At 42.0% G+C, this 21,698-nt stretch overlaps 1 protein-coding gene across 1 annotated transcript in view; it reads left to right on the top strand.

The window, feature by feature from the left end:
• Positions 1-2,589: 2,589 nt before the first annotated feature.
• Positions 2,590-21,698, top strand: part of TAX1BP1 (Tax1 binding protein 1) — a 54,762-nt gene continuing 35,653 nt past the window's right edge. Inside the window, exons 1-3 of the mRNA XM_072153722.1 lie at positions 2,590-2,760; positions 8,838-9,021; positions 14,712-14,814. Coding sequence (XP_072009823.1) covers positions 8,845-9,021; positions 14,712-14,814 — 280 coding nt within the window. The 5' untranslated portion in view covers positions 2,590-2,760; positions 8,838-8,844. The remainder of the gene's footprint in view (positions 2,761-8,837; positions 9,022-14,711; positions 14,815-21,698) is intronic.

Genomic DNA, 21,698 nt, shown 5'->3' with positions numbered 1-21,698 from the left:
TTCTAGATCTCTGTTTGCTGTCCTGCTATAGAAAGCTTCTATCTGTCCTTCCAGTGACTAGACCATGAGTCCATAATCATGTGAAGTCACACAGGTGCATGAGCCGTTAGTATCACACAGAGTAATCAAGGCCGTGTGATACTAACGGGGTGACATTACAAGACCAGGGACAGATTTCTATACACAGAGTAAACATAAAAAAGTACAGCAAGCAGAGATCTAGACAACTGTAAGGAATTAATATGGAAAGTATATTAGAAATATGTATGACTTATCAATTATTTGCTGAAAGTGGACAGCCCTTTTAATTGTTCAGTAAAGCAAAATAGTGGCCTTTATTCACAGAATCACTCAAGCATGCTTGGGTTCCCGTTAAAGATTTTAAAGTTGCCGTCCATTGGTGGCAGGGGGGGGGGGGGGGGGGGCTGAGTTTGGTATCATTGGATAGATTTTTGAAAAATATATTTTACATTTTTAGTTTTTTGATCCGATGTGTATTTTGCAAGATATTCCACTGTCCCGACCTTTTTGTTAGACACTCCTGATTGAGGGACATTTATGGTGTTCCAGCTTATGATAAACCTCGCCCTCCTAGATGCCATCTGCGCCGGCGTACAATTTCCGGCAACCATTCGGGACTGAATAGTTGCAGGCTGTAGCAAGTATGTGCCCTCCATGCCTGTTATGGATATGATTATGAAATGGATAATTTGAAGCAGAGATCAATACATTAAGAGTGGCACACAGGTTTTAGTGTGCAATCCAAAACACACCCACTTGATGTAGAGATGGCATAAAAGGGTAAAGTATTGGAATTTCTGGTAGTTCGCTAACAATTGCATTTGTTTAAGGGCATGTACCCCAAATAAACTTCTGTGTAAGCCCTGCTAAATAAGATAAGAAAACCTTTTATTAGTCCCACAGTGGGGAAATATCCCTCATTGCTTGTGTACATATAGCCTAAGGCCGACGCCACACGTGGCACTTTGTCTGTGCTTGCAAACGCAGACAAAGCTGCGCCCACCGGGGCGGGCCTCTGCCCAATCGCATCGGCGTTTCTATGGAAACTCCTGCGATCGGGAACGAGCCGCTGGTGTTTTGGGTTAATTTAACGCGAAACACCGGCGGCTAGTTCCCGATCGCAGACGTTTCCATAGAAACACCGATGCGATCGGGCCGAGGCCCGCCCCGGTGGGCGCGACTTTGTCTGCGTTTGCAAGCGCAGACAAAGCGCCACGTGTGGCGCCGGCCTAAGGCTATTATCTTCGGTCACTAAAGCAATGATAATGGAAGTCTAAAGCCGGTGGCACATAAGGCATTTTGAACCCGTTTTTGGGCAGTTTTTAAGCAGTCCGTTAAAAAATGCATCCGTTTTTGACCCCTTTTAATTAAGATAATTGGTAAAATGGATGCCTTTTCAAAAAAACGCATGGGTTTTACCAATTATCTTGACAGGTTAGACCAATTATCTAAATTCAAACTGGTCAAAAACGCATGCAGTTTTTGACAGACTGCTTAAAAACGGGCCAAAAACACGTTCAAAACGCCATGTATGACATTACCTTAACATATCCCCAGATTGTGCGGAAACTTCAGGCCTCATTTTTCAGGTCGCGGTCACACGTACCCCTAGGCGTCCGTCATAAAGCGACGCTAGCGCACAGGGGGCGGTCCTCGGGCCGAAAGCATATGCGTTTCCAGAGAAACGCTCATCAATCGCCTGTGTTTCCCTGGAAACGCATGTGGGTTCGGGCCGAGGACCTCCCCCTGTGCGATAGCGTCGCGTTATGACGGACGCCTAGCGGTACGTGTGACCGCAGCCTCAGTCTCAAATAACAGAAGAGAAGCAAATGAACACTGAAGCCATTAGGAGTCCTCAAAACGATAGTATTGAAAACATCATCAAAAGTTGCAAAAAATTACATCACACACAGCTCCATCCACAATAAACAAAGCTCCAGAAGATGGAAAAATAAAGATTTTTTTTTTTTTTTGGACAGGTGGTTTTAATTTTTGTAAATGTATAAAAATCTTATAAAACCTATATAAAAATGTGATAACCACGTGATCGGACCGACCAAAAGAATAAAGGGGAGGTGTCATTTGGGGCGCACAGTGAAAGTGGTAAAAACCAAGCCCACAAGAAAATGCTGCAAATGCATTTTTTTCTCCAATTTCACTGCATTTGGAATTTTACTCCTGGCATGGACTATTAAATACCACCACTATGAAGTGCAATTTGTTACGCAGAAACGAAGCCATCACACAGATCTTTACATGGGAAAAATAATAAAGTTATGGATTTTTGAAGGTGGGGAGTGAAAAATGAAAACGCAAAAATGAAAAAGGGTCTAGTTGTTAAGGGGTTAACTTTGGTAAAAGAGGTCAGAACACCAGTGTCACCTGAATACCCCCTCAACCAGGGCATGTGCTCATTACTAGAAAACAAAAATAAGTGTAGGGTTTTTCTGTCAGGAGAGGTAAAGCGCACAGTCATGTCAGTGTACAGCCGCCATAGAGCTGAGTGCTGCTGAGCTCAGCGCTGTACCTCAGCCTCTGACTCACAGGAATTCCACAGTCAGCTGACCGCCGCGCGTCATCATGGGAACCGGAAGTGACGCAGCCTGACGACTAGCAGAACGAAAACAAGCAGAGGAGCTGACACGCGGAAGCGCCCGGTGCCCGTCTCCTGAGTAACAGCCGCCGCCCCGGGCTGCGCAGTGTCAGCACACCGGCCAAGCGAGTCACCTACCACTACAGGTAAGACGCTCGCCTCGTACTGAACGTCCGGTGAATACAGTGTGAACAGGTCAGAGAGCGGCGGGTAGCGGGGACATAGAGGACGGGCTGGAGCCGGTGGCCCGGATGAGCACGCGCTCCCCAATCACTGACGTACAGGTCGCGGTACACACAGGCCGCTCTGGCGTACTTAGGACAGTTTAGGGGGCGTGGTCAGCACTGCGTCACTCCGGGCCCCGCCCCACTCTTTAGAGCATGCTTTGAGAAGGGGCGGGGTTAACACTGCAGGTGTCTGTAGCGATGAGAACCTGACGGCAGGTGCGGGGTGACGTCATGCACTGCCCCCTAGTGGCGGACACGTAATGTCAATGCAGCCATGTTTCTGTATGACTGTTCTCTAGTGACCCTTCATCTGTCTGCATCAGTCACTCTACTGCTGACATTGATCTAGTTATTAAAGGAGTCTAATAATAATAAAACTATAATTATGACCCACCGGTCAGTCTTGTTCAGCCTCTGCATTGCTGGTTTTGGTCTCTTTACATGCATACATAATGGGTGGTATTGATCCATGGAAACGTGCGTTGTGATCACATCTAGAGGTAAATAGTGTTTTCATTGCATTTACTCGCTGTTACCTCAACATGTGATCACGCGGTAAGCCTTTGTATCGCCTCCCCAAACGCCCCTTGAGAACATGGCTTTACATGGGTTCTGGGTTTTCCTTGTTTTTAACAGAGCAAAGCATTGGATGCCATGGTGATCCGTGGGTCAGAATGGGCCATAATTCTATATGTTTACACTAATCTACTAGACCAGAGGTGCACAACATTTTTCGGACCAAGGGTCGCATTGGCCAATAAGTAACATAGACCCCAGAGCAGACTACAGTACAGTGTACTAACAAGATGATATTAATGATGATGGGGATTGTCTGAACCCATAATTGTGAATAACTTGCTGCACACAGGGGCTCTGGTATACCCCACTACTGTGCCCTGCCTCTAGCCTGCCTGAGGTGAAAATTGAAATGCCGCCACCCCTATGTACAAGAAAAAACTACTATAATACTGCCCCCTATGTACAAGAAAAAAACTACTATAATACTGCCCCCTATGTACAAGAAAAAAACTACTATAATACTGCCCCCTATGTACAAGAAAAAAACTACTATAATACTGCCCCCTATGTACAAGAAAAAAACTACTATAACACTGCCCCCTATGTACAAGAATATAACTACTATAATACTGCCCCCTATGTACAAGAAAAAAACTACTATAACACTGCCCCCTATGTACAAGAATATTATTACTATAGTCCAGCAAACTTGGTCCTTGCACGATTCACTGGACCGAACCTAGCTCAACCTAACTGAACTCAGGATATTTATTCATTCAGTGGAGGGAATTCAAAGACTGGTGTTCAAAATTCCCTCTTAGATTTGGGGCAATGTCCACCAGTTTGGACCAGTTTGATCTGGCAGTGTTTTCTGCTGTAGACTCTACTGGTTTTCACCCACCTGCCCCGAAAGTGGTGTTTGGAATGGAGAAACCTGGAAACTGGTGGCAATTGCAGATTATGTGCAGATTTTTGTTATAATGAATCTTCCCAAGTGATCCTAACATCGGATGAGTAAATCCTGCAAGTACTGGGAGCAAATTTGTAGGGCAAAACTTGCTAGTGGGCAAGAGGCTTTACTACGATTGCCATAAGGGAGGTTGTCATTGAAATGTGTTAGGTTATATGTTAACCCTTCTGTCTGCACTTTCAGTACTGGGTGTCAATCAATAACATGCACCAATACATTGTCACTGTAGGTTAAAGGGGTTCCCCATATAGAAAACCAGCTCTTGTTGCTTTAACATAAGGCCTGTTCCCTTTCACAGAGCACTAAATAGGTTGCAGTCTAATTAGATCTATAATTAGAAATGGCAATGTGAAGACTGTGAAGTCCCTTGTCTGGTTACACAGTGTAAAAGGGGAATTAGTCAGCAGGTTCATGTTACCCTAACCTACACAGACAAACCTATAGTGAGTCACTGCATCTTTACAAAGAAAGAGACTAGTACAAAAAAAATGCCAAATGTATGGTATGGGTGAAGTTGTTTACACCCTTATTGGTTGTCTTAAAGGGTTTCACACCAGATTTACTACCCCCCCCCCCCTCAGGGTATGAAATGTCCTTTATAGAATCCCCTCTTTTACGTGAAATCTCACCTGTTGAGATGAGTCAAGTTCAGAGGCTCCAGGGGAAGTGTGACTTCAGACAAGTCTATTTTCCTGCCACCTAGATTACTTTTGGTGTTATATTAAAGGTAAGTATCTCATCTTTTAGATTACATCCGGCTTCTGTGAGTCGGAGAAATAGGTAGTTAAAAATGAAGAGGGAACTGGTATCTGTAGCTCACATTTCCATCTATGGGCGGAATTTCACATACTTGGAAAATTGACAGGGTTGGAGAAAAGGGTTCGGTCATGTGGCTTTTCCAGTGGCTGTTTCTGTCTTCTCTCTATCCATTTCATGATTGAGAGAACATATTCCTTTTTTTATCCAAATTGCAGTGTTTTAGGTTATTATAAAAGCTGTTACTTACAGATAAAGATGGAAGGATCTGTGAGTAGGACTAGTCTACCGTCAGTGAATCTGATGCTAGATGTCATTTAAGTAGATTCATAGGTATCTCCCTGATCAGTAGGGGAGTATCTATCTTCCCTTCCTTGCACAATACTTTTTTGATACTTTAAAACTCAGAACGGTTCAGTATTGGGTTTCTATCATTTTTTGGTACTGAATGACTTTTGCCGTTCTACAGACTCCTAGTAGCTGTCTGCAGGGGCATCCTCAAAATAGACACCAGGCAAGGACCACATTAACAGGGAAATATCATGTCCATATATGGTGTTTCTATGTCTCCCAGGGCTTCCCCTATATTTTTTTTTATTCAGATGGGAATTAAACCTCCACTCTGACAGTGAAGTAAAAATACAGTGCTCTTATGCTCTAGGCCAATGGTGGCGTACCTATGGCACAGGTGCCAGATGTGGCATTCAGAGCCCTCTCAGCAGGCACTTCGGCTGTTGCCTCATGGTGAAGTTTGCCAGACGGGGATCCTCCTGCAGTCCCAGGACTTGCCATGCTTAGCATTATTTTAATGTGAAGCATCTTGGTCTACCAGAGACTGCAGGGAGGGAGATCAGGTGTGGACAGGGTCAGGTTACCATTGGAGCTCCTTCTATGCGACCCCTGAATTTTCCTGTTCAGGGGGCTGTCAAGTGAAAGTCCAATGGCAATCCAAATTTCCACTCCTTCTGACAAAGATATTAGTGCTCTCAGGCCCATTGAAAGTTGTGGTATATCACGGAGCAAGAAGATTGCAATTAGTTACTGCTTGAGTTGCTGTGTTGGCACTTTGCAAAAAAATATGCAGGTTTGGGGTTGCAGTTTGGACCCTCGGCCTCAAAAAGGTTCACCATCGCTGCTCTAGGATATTCACCTACCTGTAGACAAAGGACAGATTACATCCAACTAAGAGCTGCACTAGAGCTTCCATGGAGTTATGCTATGGCACAAGCTCAATGCACTAGTATATAGAGGGTCTTCTCAGATATATCTCTTTTTTTAAGCATATGCTTAATACAGTTAAATTAAATGTAAAAAAAAATGTATAAGACACTAAATAAATGATACATTTACATTACCAGGACAACCTTTACAATACACACAGTAAACTGTTATAAAAACCGAAACCTCTCCTCACAAAGAGCAGGATGATTGTTACTGATCCCATGCTTTTCAGTGGAAAGGCATATGCGATTGGGCTGGGCCCCGCCCCCAGACATTTGCATTGGGTTCATTTACCTTCACCCTGCAAGTTGCCTTTCCCCTTCCTGGTACCATTTGTGGATTTTTTCCAGAGTGTCTGGTGCGTGTCTATCATCATGTGCTGGCGATGCTCTGTGATGGCTTCTATTTGCGCAGCTCGGAACGGAAGTGAGGTCTGTACGGGTGAGTGCACCCCAATAGCGGGATCATGGAGCTATAAGTGATAAAAAGCATCTAGCGGGCAGTGTCACTGACTCTGAGCTCTCCATAAGCGCTTCTTGGCTTAGACGCTGCCAGCTTGCCCTGATATGGTACTCTTACGTGACCATACCAGGACTCATTGGGGGCTACTTATAGGTACATCTTGCCTACTCTTACATGCAAGCGTGCAGATAAAAATAGGAAATTAAAGCACAAATAATAAATTTAGTATTCAAAAGTTTTATATTTTTGAGACCGTTCTCCTCTTCACCAACACAAAAGTCTGCAAACTCAGGGAAGCCACATGACCCTTGGCACAGAATTCATAAATAATGTGTAAACCTTTTCTTATTCTTTTTCCTTAATAAGCCATTAACGTGTAGGTCTTGTCACTAGTAGGACTAGGGTCACTGTTTCCATGTTTCTCCTCGGTTGTTGTATGAGAACTATAACTAAATACTGAGCTAAAGGGGAAGCCTTCTAGTTACCTTTGCCTGCAGTGGACAGACCACTGATGCCTTCCATTGTTCTTGATACTGTTACAACCAGGAGTATAACTTGAGGGGGTGCAGTTGCAAGCGGGCCAAATAGCCTTAGGGGGGTCCATGAGGTGTCACTTTTCCATATAAGAAGTTTAGTACCATAAACCATATATTCTAGGCGGGAGCTTGGAACAGACTTTGCAGTGGGAACCATCAGCTTCAAGTTATGCCACTGCTGATAATGCAAGAAAACAATGGAAACTAATTATGATGGTGTGAACATAGCCTGAGCACTGGTCACAGTATTGTACGCTAGAAAGCTGCCTGTATGTTTGATGTCTGTATAGTTATTGCTGATCCAGCTGGTTGTAGTAGAGTTGATGTGCATCTCCAGCTCTGTTTCAATGAGATAAGTATTTGGGAGAGTTGAAAGTGCACCTCCCGCTTTATCTTACTTGTAAATGTAAAGCCTCACACGGACATCATGTGACTAGTACATATACACAAATTTTCACATAACTTTTGCACAATAAATGGTCACAAGTGATCGCACACTGTAAAAAAAAAAACCAGAATGCACCATGGTTGTGATTCTGAGCAGGGCTGTGGATTCGGTAATGGTGATGCCACACATGCCGTTTTGAACCAGTTTTTGGTCCGGTTTTAAGCAGTCCGTTAAAAAACGCATGCGTTTTTGACAGGTTTTAAGAATTATCTTAATGAAAACTGGTCAAAAAAGATGCGTTTTTTAAAGCATGCGTTTTTGGACGGACTGCTTAAAAACGGACCAAAAATGGGTTCAAAACGCCATGTGTGGCATCACCCTAAGCCAAACCTCCGACTACTGAGCTCTGACTCCAACTCCACCAATCGACTCAGACTCCACAGTCCTGTTTTCCTTATAGCAGGGCTTGAGATAAATGCGGGCGTTCCTTCCCAGCGCCTTATTCCTGTACAGTTATTATCTGCTATGGGGTCTGCACTATATTTGTCTGCTCTAAATGTAGTGTTTGATTTCTAAAGATATGGGCAGTGATGCTCTCTCCAGCCTCTAAAAGTGACTTTTCTCAGCTCAATTACACATGACTTTGGATTTGCAATTTTTTTATGGTGAGTTTGTGAAGTTCGGCAGTGACACTGAGTCTTTGCATTATATTTGACTTTGTTGCAACTCCAACTCTTGTGTTCTGGTTAGATCCCACACAATGGAAAAGTCTGTGTTCACAGACAGAGCGTGTTGGTGTGTTGGGGACCTTAGCCTAGACAGTCTTAAACTACACCACATTTATTATCGAGCATCAGATGTTCTGATAATTCTGGTGCAGTACAGGATTGTCTGTACGACTTTTCACTGTCCAACTTTGAGACGCTGTATAGTCAGTGGAATAGGGCACAGCTGGTGTTTGTCTTGTGTCGGATAAGGCACTTGCATTATATTTTTTGTGCATTTTCTCCTTTGACATATCACTAGTGCAGATTTATATAATGAACAGTAGGCCAGATCTGCTTTCAGGGGACAATCACAACACAACTTTTATAGCAGTTATTTTGTGGAAAATATATGATTCTCTTGTGTGCTCCATTCACAGGTTAAATATGTCGGCTTTACAAGACCTTCCATCTCCCAGTAGCACCATGCAGACATCCAACTTCGCACACGTGATCTTTCAGAATGTGGCAAAAAGTTACCTCCCGAGCGCTCCTCTGGAATGTCACTACACATTGACCCAGTACATCCATCCTCATCCTAAAGACTGGGTTGGCATTTTTAAGGTATGTCTGTTGCTCGCTTGTAATCTGTCTACATTACCTAAAAATACGTATTTGATTTTATACAATCACATAAGCTGCTGCGGGTTTTCTATTAGTGGCTGTTTGTAGTAACCACTTCTAGGAAAAGCGCTGCATGATGTCATGTGTTACTATAGGGAGTACAGTATACAGGAGCCGAGAGCAGAACAATATCTGCTTGTGCTGAGCATGAGATGTGGGTGATAAGTCCTGCTCTTTAAAAACAGAATCTGCCTTGCTAAAGATTTTTCTTCTGACATTCCAAAATTATACCAAAATATCTTATTTCTCCTTTTACAGAGCTGTATGAGGGCTTGTTATCTGCAGGACAAAATGTCACTTCCTAGTGACACCATTTAATTTTCGTGCTGTGCGCTGGGAAGCTGTAAAAAAAAAAAAAAAAAGCTTTTTCTTCCGCTGCCCAGACAGGCAGCTCCATGCCCCTGTAGCCTCTGCAGAAGATTTGTGTGTAGATAAGGTTAGAAAGTATTATAGGATGAGGGACAGATCTGAACTCTTACCAAATAAGAGGTTGGATCCTGTATCTGGTGTGCTGGCAGTCGGCCGTATTCATAAGGGGGCCGGCTGACACACCCCCAGCACGCCCCTGCCAGCGTGGACTTGTAGGAGAATCCGGTAGCATCTTTCGACTTTGGGGTTAAACGCTGTGAATAACTGTTATTTTTTTGATAGATCGGACATTTTTGTAATAGATAAAATATATAATAAATAAAATTGGTATTTTGCAAAATATAAAAAAATTCAATACAAAGTGATCATAAGACCGTACGGTCCTCAAAATTAAAATTAAAATGCTAAAATTAGCAGATAACGCCGGGCCACGCTCAAAGTGGTCTGGTGTGTTCATGAGGAGGCGGTCTGAGGGGCTGCTTCTTCCCCGGACTGCCCCCTCCCACTCCATAGGCCGGCAGTTATGCGGCAGTCAACGCTTCCTAGTTCCGCCCCCTCATGAATACGCTGGACCGTGCTCCTATTGTACTTCGCAGCAGTGTCTGCTAGCTTTATGGGAGGGTTTCCTACTTTAGCAATCAGCTCCAAGTGCTTTTTTATGGGTGACAGGTCCTCTTTAAATGGGTTGTCCTACTTCCATTTTTTTAAACCCCTGTAGCTCTTTGATGGGAGCTGTAATGTGGCCTGTGAGACCTGTGTCTAGTGATTGGATACAGGGGTCACATGCTGTATACATGTTAATAGGAGCGACTTGGCGGCGCTGGATCCCTAGGGGAACAGGCTGGTCAATATTCATTCTTTATAATTTTAGGTTATTTGCAGGGGATTTAATTATATGGACAACCCTTTCAAGAAAATTGGGAAAGTTGTCCTAACAATGGCCCCTACTTTAACTATAGTAAAGATGCTTATCTTCTCTTTGGTGCGGTGTAGGATACCCTGTAATTTTAGTTGCTGTAATATTTGTACCTTATTAATTGGCTTGAGGAATGGAGACCTGGTTCTTGTGCAGGGTCTCCGATGCCAGAGCGGCAGCTTGGTTTATTGTGACTTGTTTTTTCACTGGTATCGGTGGAGTTATTTAGCGGGGCCTGCCAAAGAAAGGAGGTATGTGTTCATTTAACTGGGAGATGGCCCAAGGGGAACAATAAATTACAGGAAGAGAGGCTACTGTTAGCGTGTACTGTAAGGCAAATGAGCCGCATGCCTGGAAATATTGTGTAATTAGTACTACACCGCTCTGCATGTCTTTTCTCCAGTATTAATTAAAATGGGTCAAACCTGGAAAAAAGTATCTCCCCCCCCCCCCCTTCCCAGCTCGGCAGGTCATGTTGTTACTTTATCTTTGGGAAGTCTCTTGCACAGACAATGGAGTCAGAGATTGTATATCCTTGCATTTATTGTTTTCTATATCAAGACTTGGATATAATATTAATGTCAAGTGTGTAAAGTACATTTTTATTTCTGATAGGGCTGTGGTGAACCTATGGCAAGCGTACCAGAGGCGGCCCACACCATCGCCCCATCACAGAGTTGGGCAGACTGGACTCATGGCCTCCTCCTGCACTCCCAGCACATTCTTGGTTGTCTGAGACTGCAGGAAGAGGGAGGAGGTGAGGACAGGGTTGGGTTATTATTTGGGCCCCACTATTCTGTCATCCTGAACAGATGCTTCATTGATAATCCGATTTTCCCCTCAATCCTAACACAGAAATGTGTTAGGACCGAGGCGATTTCTTTTTTTCATGACCAAAACTCCACGTTTTTGAAAAAAAAAAACAAAAAAAAAAAACATTTATTTGTTATTATTTAATATTCTCATCTCTTCACCTTTTGGATCATCATAACTCTCCAAAAACCTGAATTCTCTTGTGAATTTCTTGTGACTTTCCTTGAACGAGCCCCTCAGGTTCTTCTTCTTCTTCCTGAGGCTTCCTGGCAGATGGCCAGATGCACTTCTATGTGCGATGCCCGTGGACACACACTATGACGGGGCTGATCACAGAACCCACGGGGCGGAGAACCACGAGAAGAGAAGCATTGGATCAAGGGCAGATTTGATCAGGGCTACAGGAAATGACACTTCATATGGGTTGGGGTTAGATATGGGGCATTTACTGGGCATGCATTTTTTTTTTGCTGGGACCATGTTTCTGGTCCGTGGAAAAAATTTGGGTGCAACTGGTCCCTGAATACAAAAAGGTTGGGGACCACTGCTGAATGCCATACAACTGACATTAATATATTTCACCTTCACTTAACCTATTTAGTTTTTATAGACCCTAATCCCCACATTTTTGGTTACTTTAGTGGGTCCTTTAGGAGAATCACTAAACATTATTCTTTTCTAAATATTTTTGGGACTTGCTACATTTATCCTTACCTTTTTATTGTTTTTTTAGGAGGTCCCCTTTATCTAGATCCTATCTTTCTTACCTGTTGGGGAATTGTTTGTGCAGATTTCTTATAAACCCTACAGCGCTTCCGTTATTTTATGCACTTGTGTTTGAGTTATTTAATTGTTTCTTATACTGAATTTGAGCAATGTGACATATTTTATGTACTTCACACCCATTGTAAAAGGATTGTGGACCTTTTGCTCAATTCATTTAGGGTACAACAGACCCAAGTGTTTTTGTGATCTATGGGAATCTAACAGATTAGCATTTTTAAGAATATTTCTGGATTTAATTAATAGTTCAGATGAATATAATAAAAACTGGAATATATATATGTTATCAGAAGAGAATGGGGTACATTTATCGTGTGCCGCCGTGTGATGAAAGCCCACCACTCCGGGTCCTCCTCCTGTATACCCCGGCTGACTATACTGGTGTACTATTCTACTTGAACGCTTGCAGGCTATAGTGAATGTGCTATAGTGAGAATGGTGCTCCCCCTCCATGCCCACTTGTTATGGAGGTAGTGTAATGGGGAAAATAATCGCAATAACTGGTGTTTCTCTAGGCGTTGGCGAGAACCTGTCATGCATATTAACCAACCTCAAATAAATATGTAATTAAAAACCTATTATTTAAAAGCACTGCTCTTATCCCTAAGTGGTTCCTTTCCATGGTCGCAATGTGAAAAAAATCAGTTTGTAAACTTATATGCAACTCACCTGATATGAGTCCAATCACAAAACGTGAGTCCATTGAAGCCCTGCATAATCCGTAGCTCTGTCTCTTTGTTCCTAGTTGACAGGTCTCACTGCTACAGAACATGCTGCTATGTAAAACATTGTGATAGAAATTTGTTACATCGTTGGGCACTTCATGTCATGTGATCCGGGTGATGTCATCTAAGGTCCTGCTACATTTGCACAGTCTACCCTATTTATGTGTCTGATCACATAAAATCACAGCAGCCTACATGGAGTATGGGGAGGAGTAGAAGTCCATGGAGGATGCTGTGATCATGCCATAATACCCATACATGGGGTAGACGTTCAAAACATAATTGGGTAACAGATCTTAGATGACATCACCCTCGTCATTTGACATGCTGGGAAGAGGAATGGGACATGGGAAGGTGTACATGGGAGGGGCCAGCCAAGCAAGACACTCCCCCCTTCATGTCTGGTAATATAAGGGGACATTTTCCTGCAAGTATACATTATTGTTGGGGAAACAATAGGCCTTTATGTAGGGAAACAGTCCAGAGACTTCATCAGCGTGAGAACGGGCACGGTGTGCCCCCTATTTCTCTGCTCCTCACTGGAGATGGACCTGCGCGGTCCAGTTTAGTATAATGGCTGATAAGAGGAGACAGAAGTGTTTTCCACTGATGAGATGTATTGCAAAGTTTCTTATAGTCGCCTAAAATATTCATCCACAAAATGTATATGAAATAAGTTACTCTTTAATGACTTCTACATCAGGAACATACAGATATTGGTGGCTTGTCATCCAGCTCCCTCCTCCCCGGGTCCGGATTTACAATTTCCATACAATAGCTGATTGTAAAGCATCTGAGTGATAAAACATTTGCTTCTCATTTTGTCTGGGTCGTGCTTCTTCCATCAGTCCCTGACAATTCATCACCAAAGCGTGATTCCCGTTTCCTGTGCTGGATTATCACTTGATCATTCTCCTTGTGTATTGCATTTCTTACAATAGAAGACACGTGTGACGTCATTCAGTCTGCAGTGGCCAAGAGCCGTCTTTACTAGAGGAACTAATGGGAGAGAGGTTGTAATGCTGGAGGTGCAGTCTCCCGGAGGCCTGAGCAGTGATGCCAGCGTTACACGGCTCTGCCAGCTTTTATTGTGCACTGAATGTCCTGTGTGTGTCACCTTGTAAAGGGATTTCTGTATCCTGTTAACTTTCTCTGAACTACTCAATACCAGCAGTACAATCATTTACATATCTTAAATGGATTAATAATGTGTTAGTTGGCACAACCCCTCCACTTCATTCCAAATGAGGCGTCCCCCTTTATTCTTTGGGTTAGTGTGATCACGGAGATTTTTATTTATTTTTTTAAAGTACATTTTTTGTAAAAAAAAAAAAAAAAAATATATTTGTTTTGTTAATTTTGACACCATTAAGTTTTCAGGTATGGACCTGTGTAAGGAGTCATTTTCAGCAGAATGAGCTGACTTTTTCATCTGCCCCCAAAGGCGGTCGTTTCCCCAATTATAAGGTCCCCTTTTATAAGGTCATGGGGGACATATAAAGTTAAAACACATCACTTATTAATAAATATTTAAAAATACACATTAATATTCCCAAACAAAAAATAAAAAATTCCCCTGCTACACTATAAAAAACAGGCCATTGTGGCCCTGTTTGTCGTCAAACTCTAAGGAATTAATTTATGATGGACATTTTGAGTTTTTGAAAACTGAAAAAAAAATTCTCCAGGTTTATATTTTTAACTCGCCAAAAAAATAATGAAAAAAAGGCCCCTTAACTTTTTTTTTTTAGTTTTACCTATCCCGATGTAATAAAAAAAAAACACAGCAAAAAAGTTTTACAGTATTGCACGAAAAAAGGAAGTTATGGCCCTTAAACCAATAAGTATGAAAATTTGTTATAAATGCTCCAGTCAGTAAAGCCCTTAAAGGGCTGGTCAGAAAGGGGTTAACACTGACGTACTATTCTGCTACTTGTTGTTAATCCGTGCTGCCATAATGTTTTAGTAAAATGTAGACTTTATCTTTCGAACAGCATTTTAATTTTTTACCTTTTGTTTTATAGGTTGGATGGAGCACCGCACGAGATTATTACACGTTTTTGTGGTCACCTATGCCTGAAAATTATGTTCCCGATTCCACTCGTAATTGTGTGCTGACCTTTCAAGGTAAGACCAGGCAAAGGCTTTCCCATGATTGTATAAGGGGAATTGCAAATCTTTTTCATACACAGGCGGTCCCCTCCATATGGACACCTGACTTATAGCTGACACCTTGTTACAGACGGAGCTCTCTGCTCACTGTGACATCTGGTGAAGCTCTCTGGATGCTTTACTGTAGTCCCAGGCTGCAATGATCAGCTGCAAGGTGTCTAATACAGTTTTATTGTTAATCCTTGTTCCCATGAGAACGCATCATTTTGAAAATCTAATGTCACAGGGACATAAAAAAAATTTGTCTCAATTAGAAAATATACCTGTTCCAACTTACATACAAATTCAACTTAAGAACAAACCTAAATAAACCTTAATGCCTTGATATGAGAATAAAGTCACTTGGTTGTCAACTTGTTGATACCTCACCAGGAGGAATAACAGAGGAACATGTAACAGTGTTCTAGGTCATTTTATATATGTAGTATATATATTTTTTTCTTCCAGATATTTCTTTATTTCAATCTAAAGAAGCCCAGTAATCGGTTTTGTCTGTACTTGGCTGGGGATGCCGGTATCTCCCTGGGTATTTCACCTGTTTAGGGAGCAGTTCGGCAGAGTCCTGTGTTGTGGTCCAATAGCAGCAGGAAGCTTCCACCTGTATAACCAGCAGCCAGGCCGTAAACTAGGGTTCGGATGGATGCACAGTGCGCTCTGTTTTGTCACAAGTATAAAAAGCTGAGTTTTATGAAGTTCATGTCCATAGGAGAATTGAGTGAGCCAAGTTGTGTATACACGCTCTTACTATCCGGTACTAAACAGTAGCGTTCCCCACATCTACAACTTACAGCTGACCTACAATGCTGGACTGTTTCTAATAACTTGTTGCATAGTTATTGCTAGTCTCGCACCAATGCAGCTCTGTTCACATACTGCTTGTACTTCATGCTCAGCATATGTGCCAGATTAACTCTGCAGCAATACTTTTACATACATTTTATAGAAACAAGCACAAATAAGTACAAAGGACACAAAATTAGATGGAACGGGCACATAGCATATACATAGATAGATATGATATAGGTAGATATAAGATAGCTCTGGTGTGATTGGTCAGCAGCCGGCGCTTGTGATGAGGTGACAGGTGGCCGGCTCCGCCCCTCCATCTTGCTGATTGTAGGTTTTTTGAGAGCTGGAAACCCTGGTTGCTATGGGCCAAAAGAGGTACTAAAAGAGGACTAAGAGGCAAAATACTTTGAGGAATAATTCCCAGGGACACCTGGGGCAGAATTATGTATTTTAGGTTTTTTTTTTTGCTCACAATGACAGTTACACTTTAATGTCTGCACTAGGAAGACTCTCGTCATACATATTAATTGTGTGCATAGACCTGTACTGTCCCATAGAGGCCAAGATGGTCTGGTCAGTATATGTCAGTGCCAAATATAGGATGGAATATCACAGTAAATTACATAATTTGGCCACTTGACACCAGACTGTGGTTGAGCCTCCGTGATGTAATGGTCCATGTATGGGGACACCCAGAACATGGACAGCAGCAGAACAATGGTTGCTGACAATGTGCCTTCCTTCTTCAATTTTTTTTTTGGGGGGGGGGGGGGGGGAGCTGAACTGGAGGCCGTATGACACTGTATGAGCTTACAGTGCTATACTGTGTAGCCAGAGGTTGCACTTACATTTTTCAAGTAAAAATACTTTTCTCACCATTTTTAAGGAGTATTTTTTTTTTTTAGCTGAGCAGGAGTGTGAAATATGAAACCGACTGCTTTGGCTCCTTAACGGCTCCATGTGTAATTATATAGGGGGGATGTTTTACAGCAGCAAGCCACCCCCATCCCACATTTAAGCCAAAATTTTCATGTTGAAAGGGGCATGGTTTTGGGATAAGGGTGAGGCTATGTGAGCCGCCTGCACTTAAAGGAAACCTACCACTTGTAGTGGCAGGTTTCCGATGGCAATACCGGGCACCAGCTCAGGGTGAGCTGGTGCCGGAGCTTATTTTAGTTAGTGTTTTAAACCGCGGTATCGCGGTTTAAAACACTTTTTAAACTTTATAGCCGGCGCAGGCAGGTACGTGCACGGTAAGCGCCGAGCGCGTACCTGCCTGCGCCGGCTAAAACTAAAATAAACTCCGGCACCAGCTCACCCTGAGCTGGTGCCCGGTATTTCCATCGGAAACCTGCCACTACAAGTGGTAGGTTTCCTTTAACTAAAAGCTGGCTCTTTATGCCGGCTCGCTTGTATGAACCAACACTACAGAGGCGTGTCTCCTTCATGTGCCCCCGGGGGCTTTTTTACGTTCAGGGGCCTCCGGTACTATACGTCTTCTCTGGGTGGAGGGGGTCACTGATGCTATAGGATGACTCTGGGGGGGGGGGGGTATTCTGGTACCATAGTCTGCTTTTGGGGTTTACCGTATTATGTATACTGTATTTGGGGGCTGCTGTGAGTGGGACCTGATGATATTGGCCCGTTGTTACAGTACAGGATCAGGCTGTCTGGTGGCATGTGCTGAATTACTGAGCTGCAGCAGTGAAGGAACATGAAGAGGCTGCAGCCCGTGGCCCTGGCAAAGAGAGAGGAAGGAATACTATCAATCATATGTATTTATACACAACCTCTAATTGAGGCTCTCCTTTGTAAGCATACATTGGGAATACTCCAGACCTATCCTTTAAAACCGAGTAATAAAAACAAGATATAAATTTAGCCTAAACATGTGAATTGAGAACCCTTGCAGGGAATAGCATTGTCATATTTTTGTTCCATGTCCTTGTATGATGTGAAGCACAGTGCATATATCCTACCCTATCTCCCAGTCCGGGCTCCTTCCTTTATGATGCTCTTTGGCCAAAATAAGAGTCCAGATGCATTTTAGGAAAAAAAAGACAAAGCCCACTAGTCATCCTGGAAGCACATGGCCAAAGGTTGTGATTCCCTGAATGTGGTGTTTCTGAAATCCAGCAGGCAAGTTGCTTACATTCCCAAACCTAATCCACTGTTGATAGAAAAACTGCAGTCTCCCTGTTGGAAAAGCTGCGGCGTAAGTATCCCGCTCCCTTGCTTTACGTAGAAATGCTTGTGATGTGAAAACGTCCAAAAGTACGCAGAAAGAAAAATGTGCTAAAGAGCTTTACTGCCTTCCAGAATAAACATTTGTGTTACTACAATCCAAAGTACCTGGTTCCTCAAACAGCAGTGTTATTTCAACTTGTATCATTCCATCAAATTCCTGCTCGGTGCTGGGATCTTTGGTTATAGACTCACACCCCCCTTCCGCATGCTCTTGCTGAATCTTTAGAGGACTATTTTATATATGTATTTTAGGCAGAGGGTCCATTAATGTTGCTTGCTCGGAAATTGCATTTTAGCTAAAGTAGTGTTTGGAGTTTGCAGACATGGAAAGTTAGTTGGAAAGTATTTCTTAGATCTGGCTGCTCCTGTTTTTACTGTGTTTTTTTGTTTTTGGTCTGCAGTATTTTCCTTAAAGGGAACCTGTCACCAGGAGACCCATTTTTAGCACTCCCCCAGTCCCCACAGAGCATAGTACATACACTGCCAAAGTGTTTTTGTATGAAAAAATTGGTTTTACAGAAAAAAAAGATATGTTATATTGTACCTTTCATTAGCATCTGCTGTGTAACCAGGCAGTTGCCTAATGGTTGGGGCTGGAAAGGAGCAGTCCCCCCCACCCTTGGGGAAACATGTGACCTTTTCAAATATATGAATAACTCCCCACACTCAGGATTGGCTGTAGAGGAGCAGGGGGCGTCGCTAAGCCAAGTGATAGGTGTTTTCATATATTTGAAAAAGTCACATGGAGTAGCAGTTCCCCAAGGGTGTGGGGGAACTGCTCCTTTCCAGCCCCTCCCATTTGGCAACTGCCTAGTCACACAACAGATGCTAATGAAAGGTACAAAATAAAATATCTTTTTTTCTGTAAAACCAATTTTTAATACAAAAACACTTTGGCAGTGTATGTACTATGCTTTGTTTGCTGGGGGAGTGTTAAAAAAAGGGTCTCCTGGTGACAGGTTCCCTTTAAAGGGGATGGTTTGTCTGTACCCTGCAGCATATTATAGATGACAAAGATAAAAGTGGAGGGAAGCTTATCTTTTTTTTAATCCATTAACCCCTTAAGGACGCAGCCATTTTTTTAGCTTAAGGCTCCGTCCCATTTTTTGGATTCTGACTTGCGTCGCTTTATACGGTTATAACTTTTGAACACTGTTACTTATCAAAACGATTCTGAGATTGTTTTCTCCTCACACGTTGTACTACATTTTGGCTGATAAGTTTTGTGTTTACAAAAAAAAAAGAAAAAATGATGATTTTTTGAAATCATGAAATTCGAAATCATTGCGTTTTCAGGCAGATAGATTTTCCACCTAAATAAGTTGCTGAATAACATTTCCCATATGTCTACTTTACATTTCCATCATTTTTGAAATGTCTGGCTAATTTATTTTGATGTCACATGGCTTACAAAGTAAACATAGGTTTTCCGTATTTTCAGAATTGACTATTTTGGGGATATATCGGACGCAGAGGGGGAAGGGGTTAAAGGAAATCTACCACCAGGATGAAGGATTGTAAACCAAGCACACTGACATACTGCTGGGTGCCTCCTTTGGAGGGATCCGCTCTTATTTTAGCTTTTTATGCCCCTGTTTTTTTTGGGGTTTTTTAAAAAAAGGTTTAAAAATTATGCAAATTAGCCTGAGGGGCTCCAGGATCCATTGACAACTCTGTGATTTTTTTTTTTTTTTTTATATGTGTGAACACTGATGATTAGAAGGGGCTGCAGCAGGGGATTATAACTCCTCCCGCTCTCCCCCTCCTACTCCTTGTGTCTGTAAGTGAGGACAACACTGAAAAGACCAACTCAGTGGGTGACGCCATTAGGATGGGCTAGATTAGTGAGGTAGAGGAAGCTGTGTATATATGCAGAGGGCAGCATGGTGAGAACAGGGTAACACTGAAGCTCTCAAAGTAGGCAACGGTACAGGTGCATATACATGCACCACTCAAAACCACTCAATTCTTTATGGCAAAACTGTCTAATGCAGCGCCCTCCATCCCTCCTGTGCTTTGCTTTACGTCCCTACAGCAAGTAACATCTACATGTGGGAGGTCTCTGTACTCTGGAGAAATGGCATAACAACTTTAAAGATGGGTTTTCTCTTTTTTATCTTTTGTGAATATGTAAATTTTAGGGCTAAATGAACATATTAACGACAAAATTAGACCATTCTAAATTTAGACTCCATTTTGACTTGCTTACAAAAAAATGTATGAAAACGTAAAAAAGCAGAAATATGGGAAATGTTATTTTATAACTAATGTAGGTGGTAAATCTAACTGCCAGATAACTATATAAAGCTAGCTAATTTAGAATTTTGGAAATGGCAATTTTTTTTAAAATTCATCCTTTTTAAAAAAAATTTTATAGATGAACTTAAAAACTAATTCATCAGACAAAATTTACAACTAAAATGAATGACATCATGTAACATTAAAAACATTTCTCAAAATCCCTTTGATAAGAAACAGGGGCAGATTTATCAAGCTGTCTGAAAGTCAGAATATTTCTAGTTGCCCATGGCAACCAATCACAGCTCCCGTTTAAAATATTTATGAGCACTGGTGAAATGAAAGCTGAGCTGGGATTGGTTGCCATGGGCAACTAGAAATATTCTGACTTTCAGACAGCTTGATAAATCTGCCCCACAGTGTTTAATAGTACGTCACATGCCGGTTGCAGGTGCATGGAGAGGGCTCACAGGCTGAGCCCTCACCATAGCCGGTAAGTCTTTGCTGCATATTTCAGTTCGCGGGTGATTTCCCGGCGGTTTAAAAAAATTGGCCACCATCTTGGTGAGGATCGTCGCTCCCCATGACGTCATCGGGGAGTGCCGATCCATCACTATGACAGCCTTGTGTCTTCGAAGACCCGAGGCTGTCTCGTTTTAACCCGATCAGCACATTGTAATGAAGAAGGAGGAAAATCCCAATATACTGCCATACTGTATGGTAGAATCGATCAGACAACCCAGGGTTAAAGTACCCAAGGGAGTCGGAAAAATAGTAAAAATTTAAATAAAAAAAAAAGTTTAAAAATATAAATTATAATAAAAAAAACATAAAAATTCAAATCATCCCCCTTTCCCTAGAACGGATATATCTATCAAAATATAATAAAGTTTTTTCACGGTGTTTAACCCCGTAACGGAAAATAGCGTCCAATGTCAATATGTCACTTTTTTCCATTTAGAAAAATATAAAAAATTCTATAAAAGGTGATCAAAAGGTTGTACAGTCCTAGATATGATAACATTGAAAACGTAATCCAAAGTTGCAAAAAAATTACACCACCCAAAGTATAAAAAAAGTTATTAGCGCCAGATGATGGCAAAATCCCCAAAACTTTTTTTTGTACATGAGGTTTTAATTATTGTAAATGTATGAAAACATTATAAAACGTATACAAATTTGGTATCACAGTGATCGTACCAACCCAAAAAATAAAGTAGACATGTCATTTAGGGCGTACAGTGAAATCCGTAAAATCAGTCATTGATAGTATATAACCATCTAACCTAGCTCTCTCAAGAGCAAGTAGTGACCATTTTGTTACTGTTGACTTAAATGTACTTTTCTATGCTTGACAAATGTATGTATAATTTGTTAAAAATTGTGAAAATAAATAAAAACACAGTTAAAAAGAAATCAGTAAAATCCAAGCCCACAAGAATACGGTTTTCACCACTTCCCAGTACACTTAAATACCGTCACTATAAAGTGCAATTTGTTACGCAAAAAACAAGCCATAACACAGCTCTTTACATGGAAAAATAAAAAAGTTATAGATTTTTGAA

This window comes from Engystomops pustulosus, chromosome 5, assembly GCF_040894005.1.
Source record: "Engystomops pustulosus chromosome 5, aEngPut4.maternal, whole genome shotgun sequence".
Lineage (NCBI taxonomy): Eukaryota > Metazoa > Chordata > Amphibia > Anura > Leptodactylidae > Engystomops > Engystomops pustulosus.
This window is presented reverse-complemented; position numbering and strand designations above follow the sequence as displayed.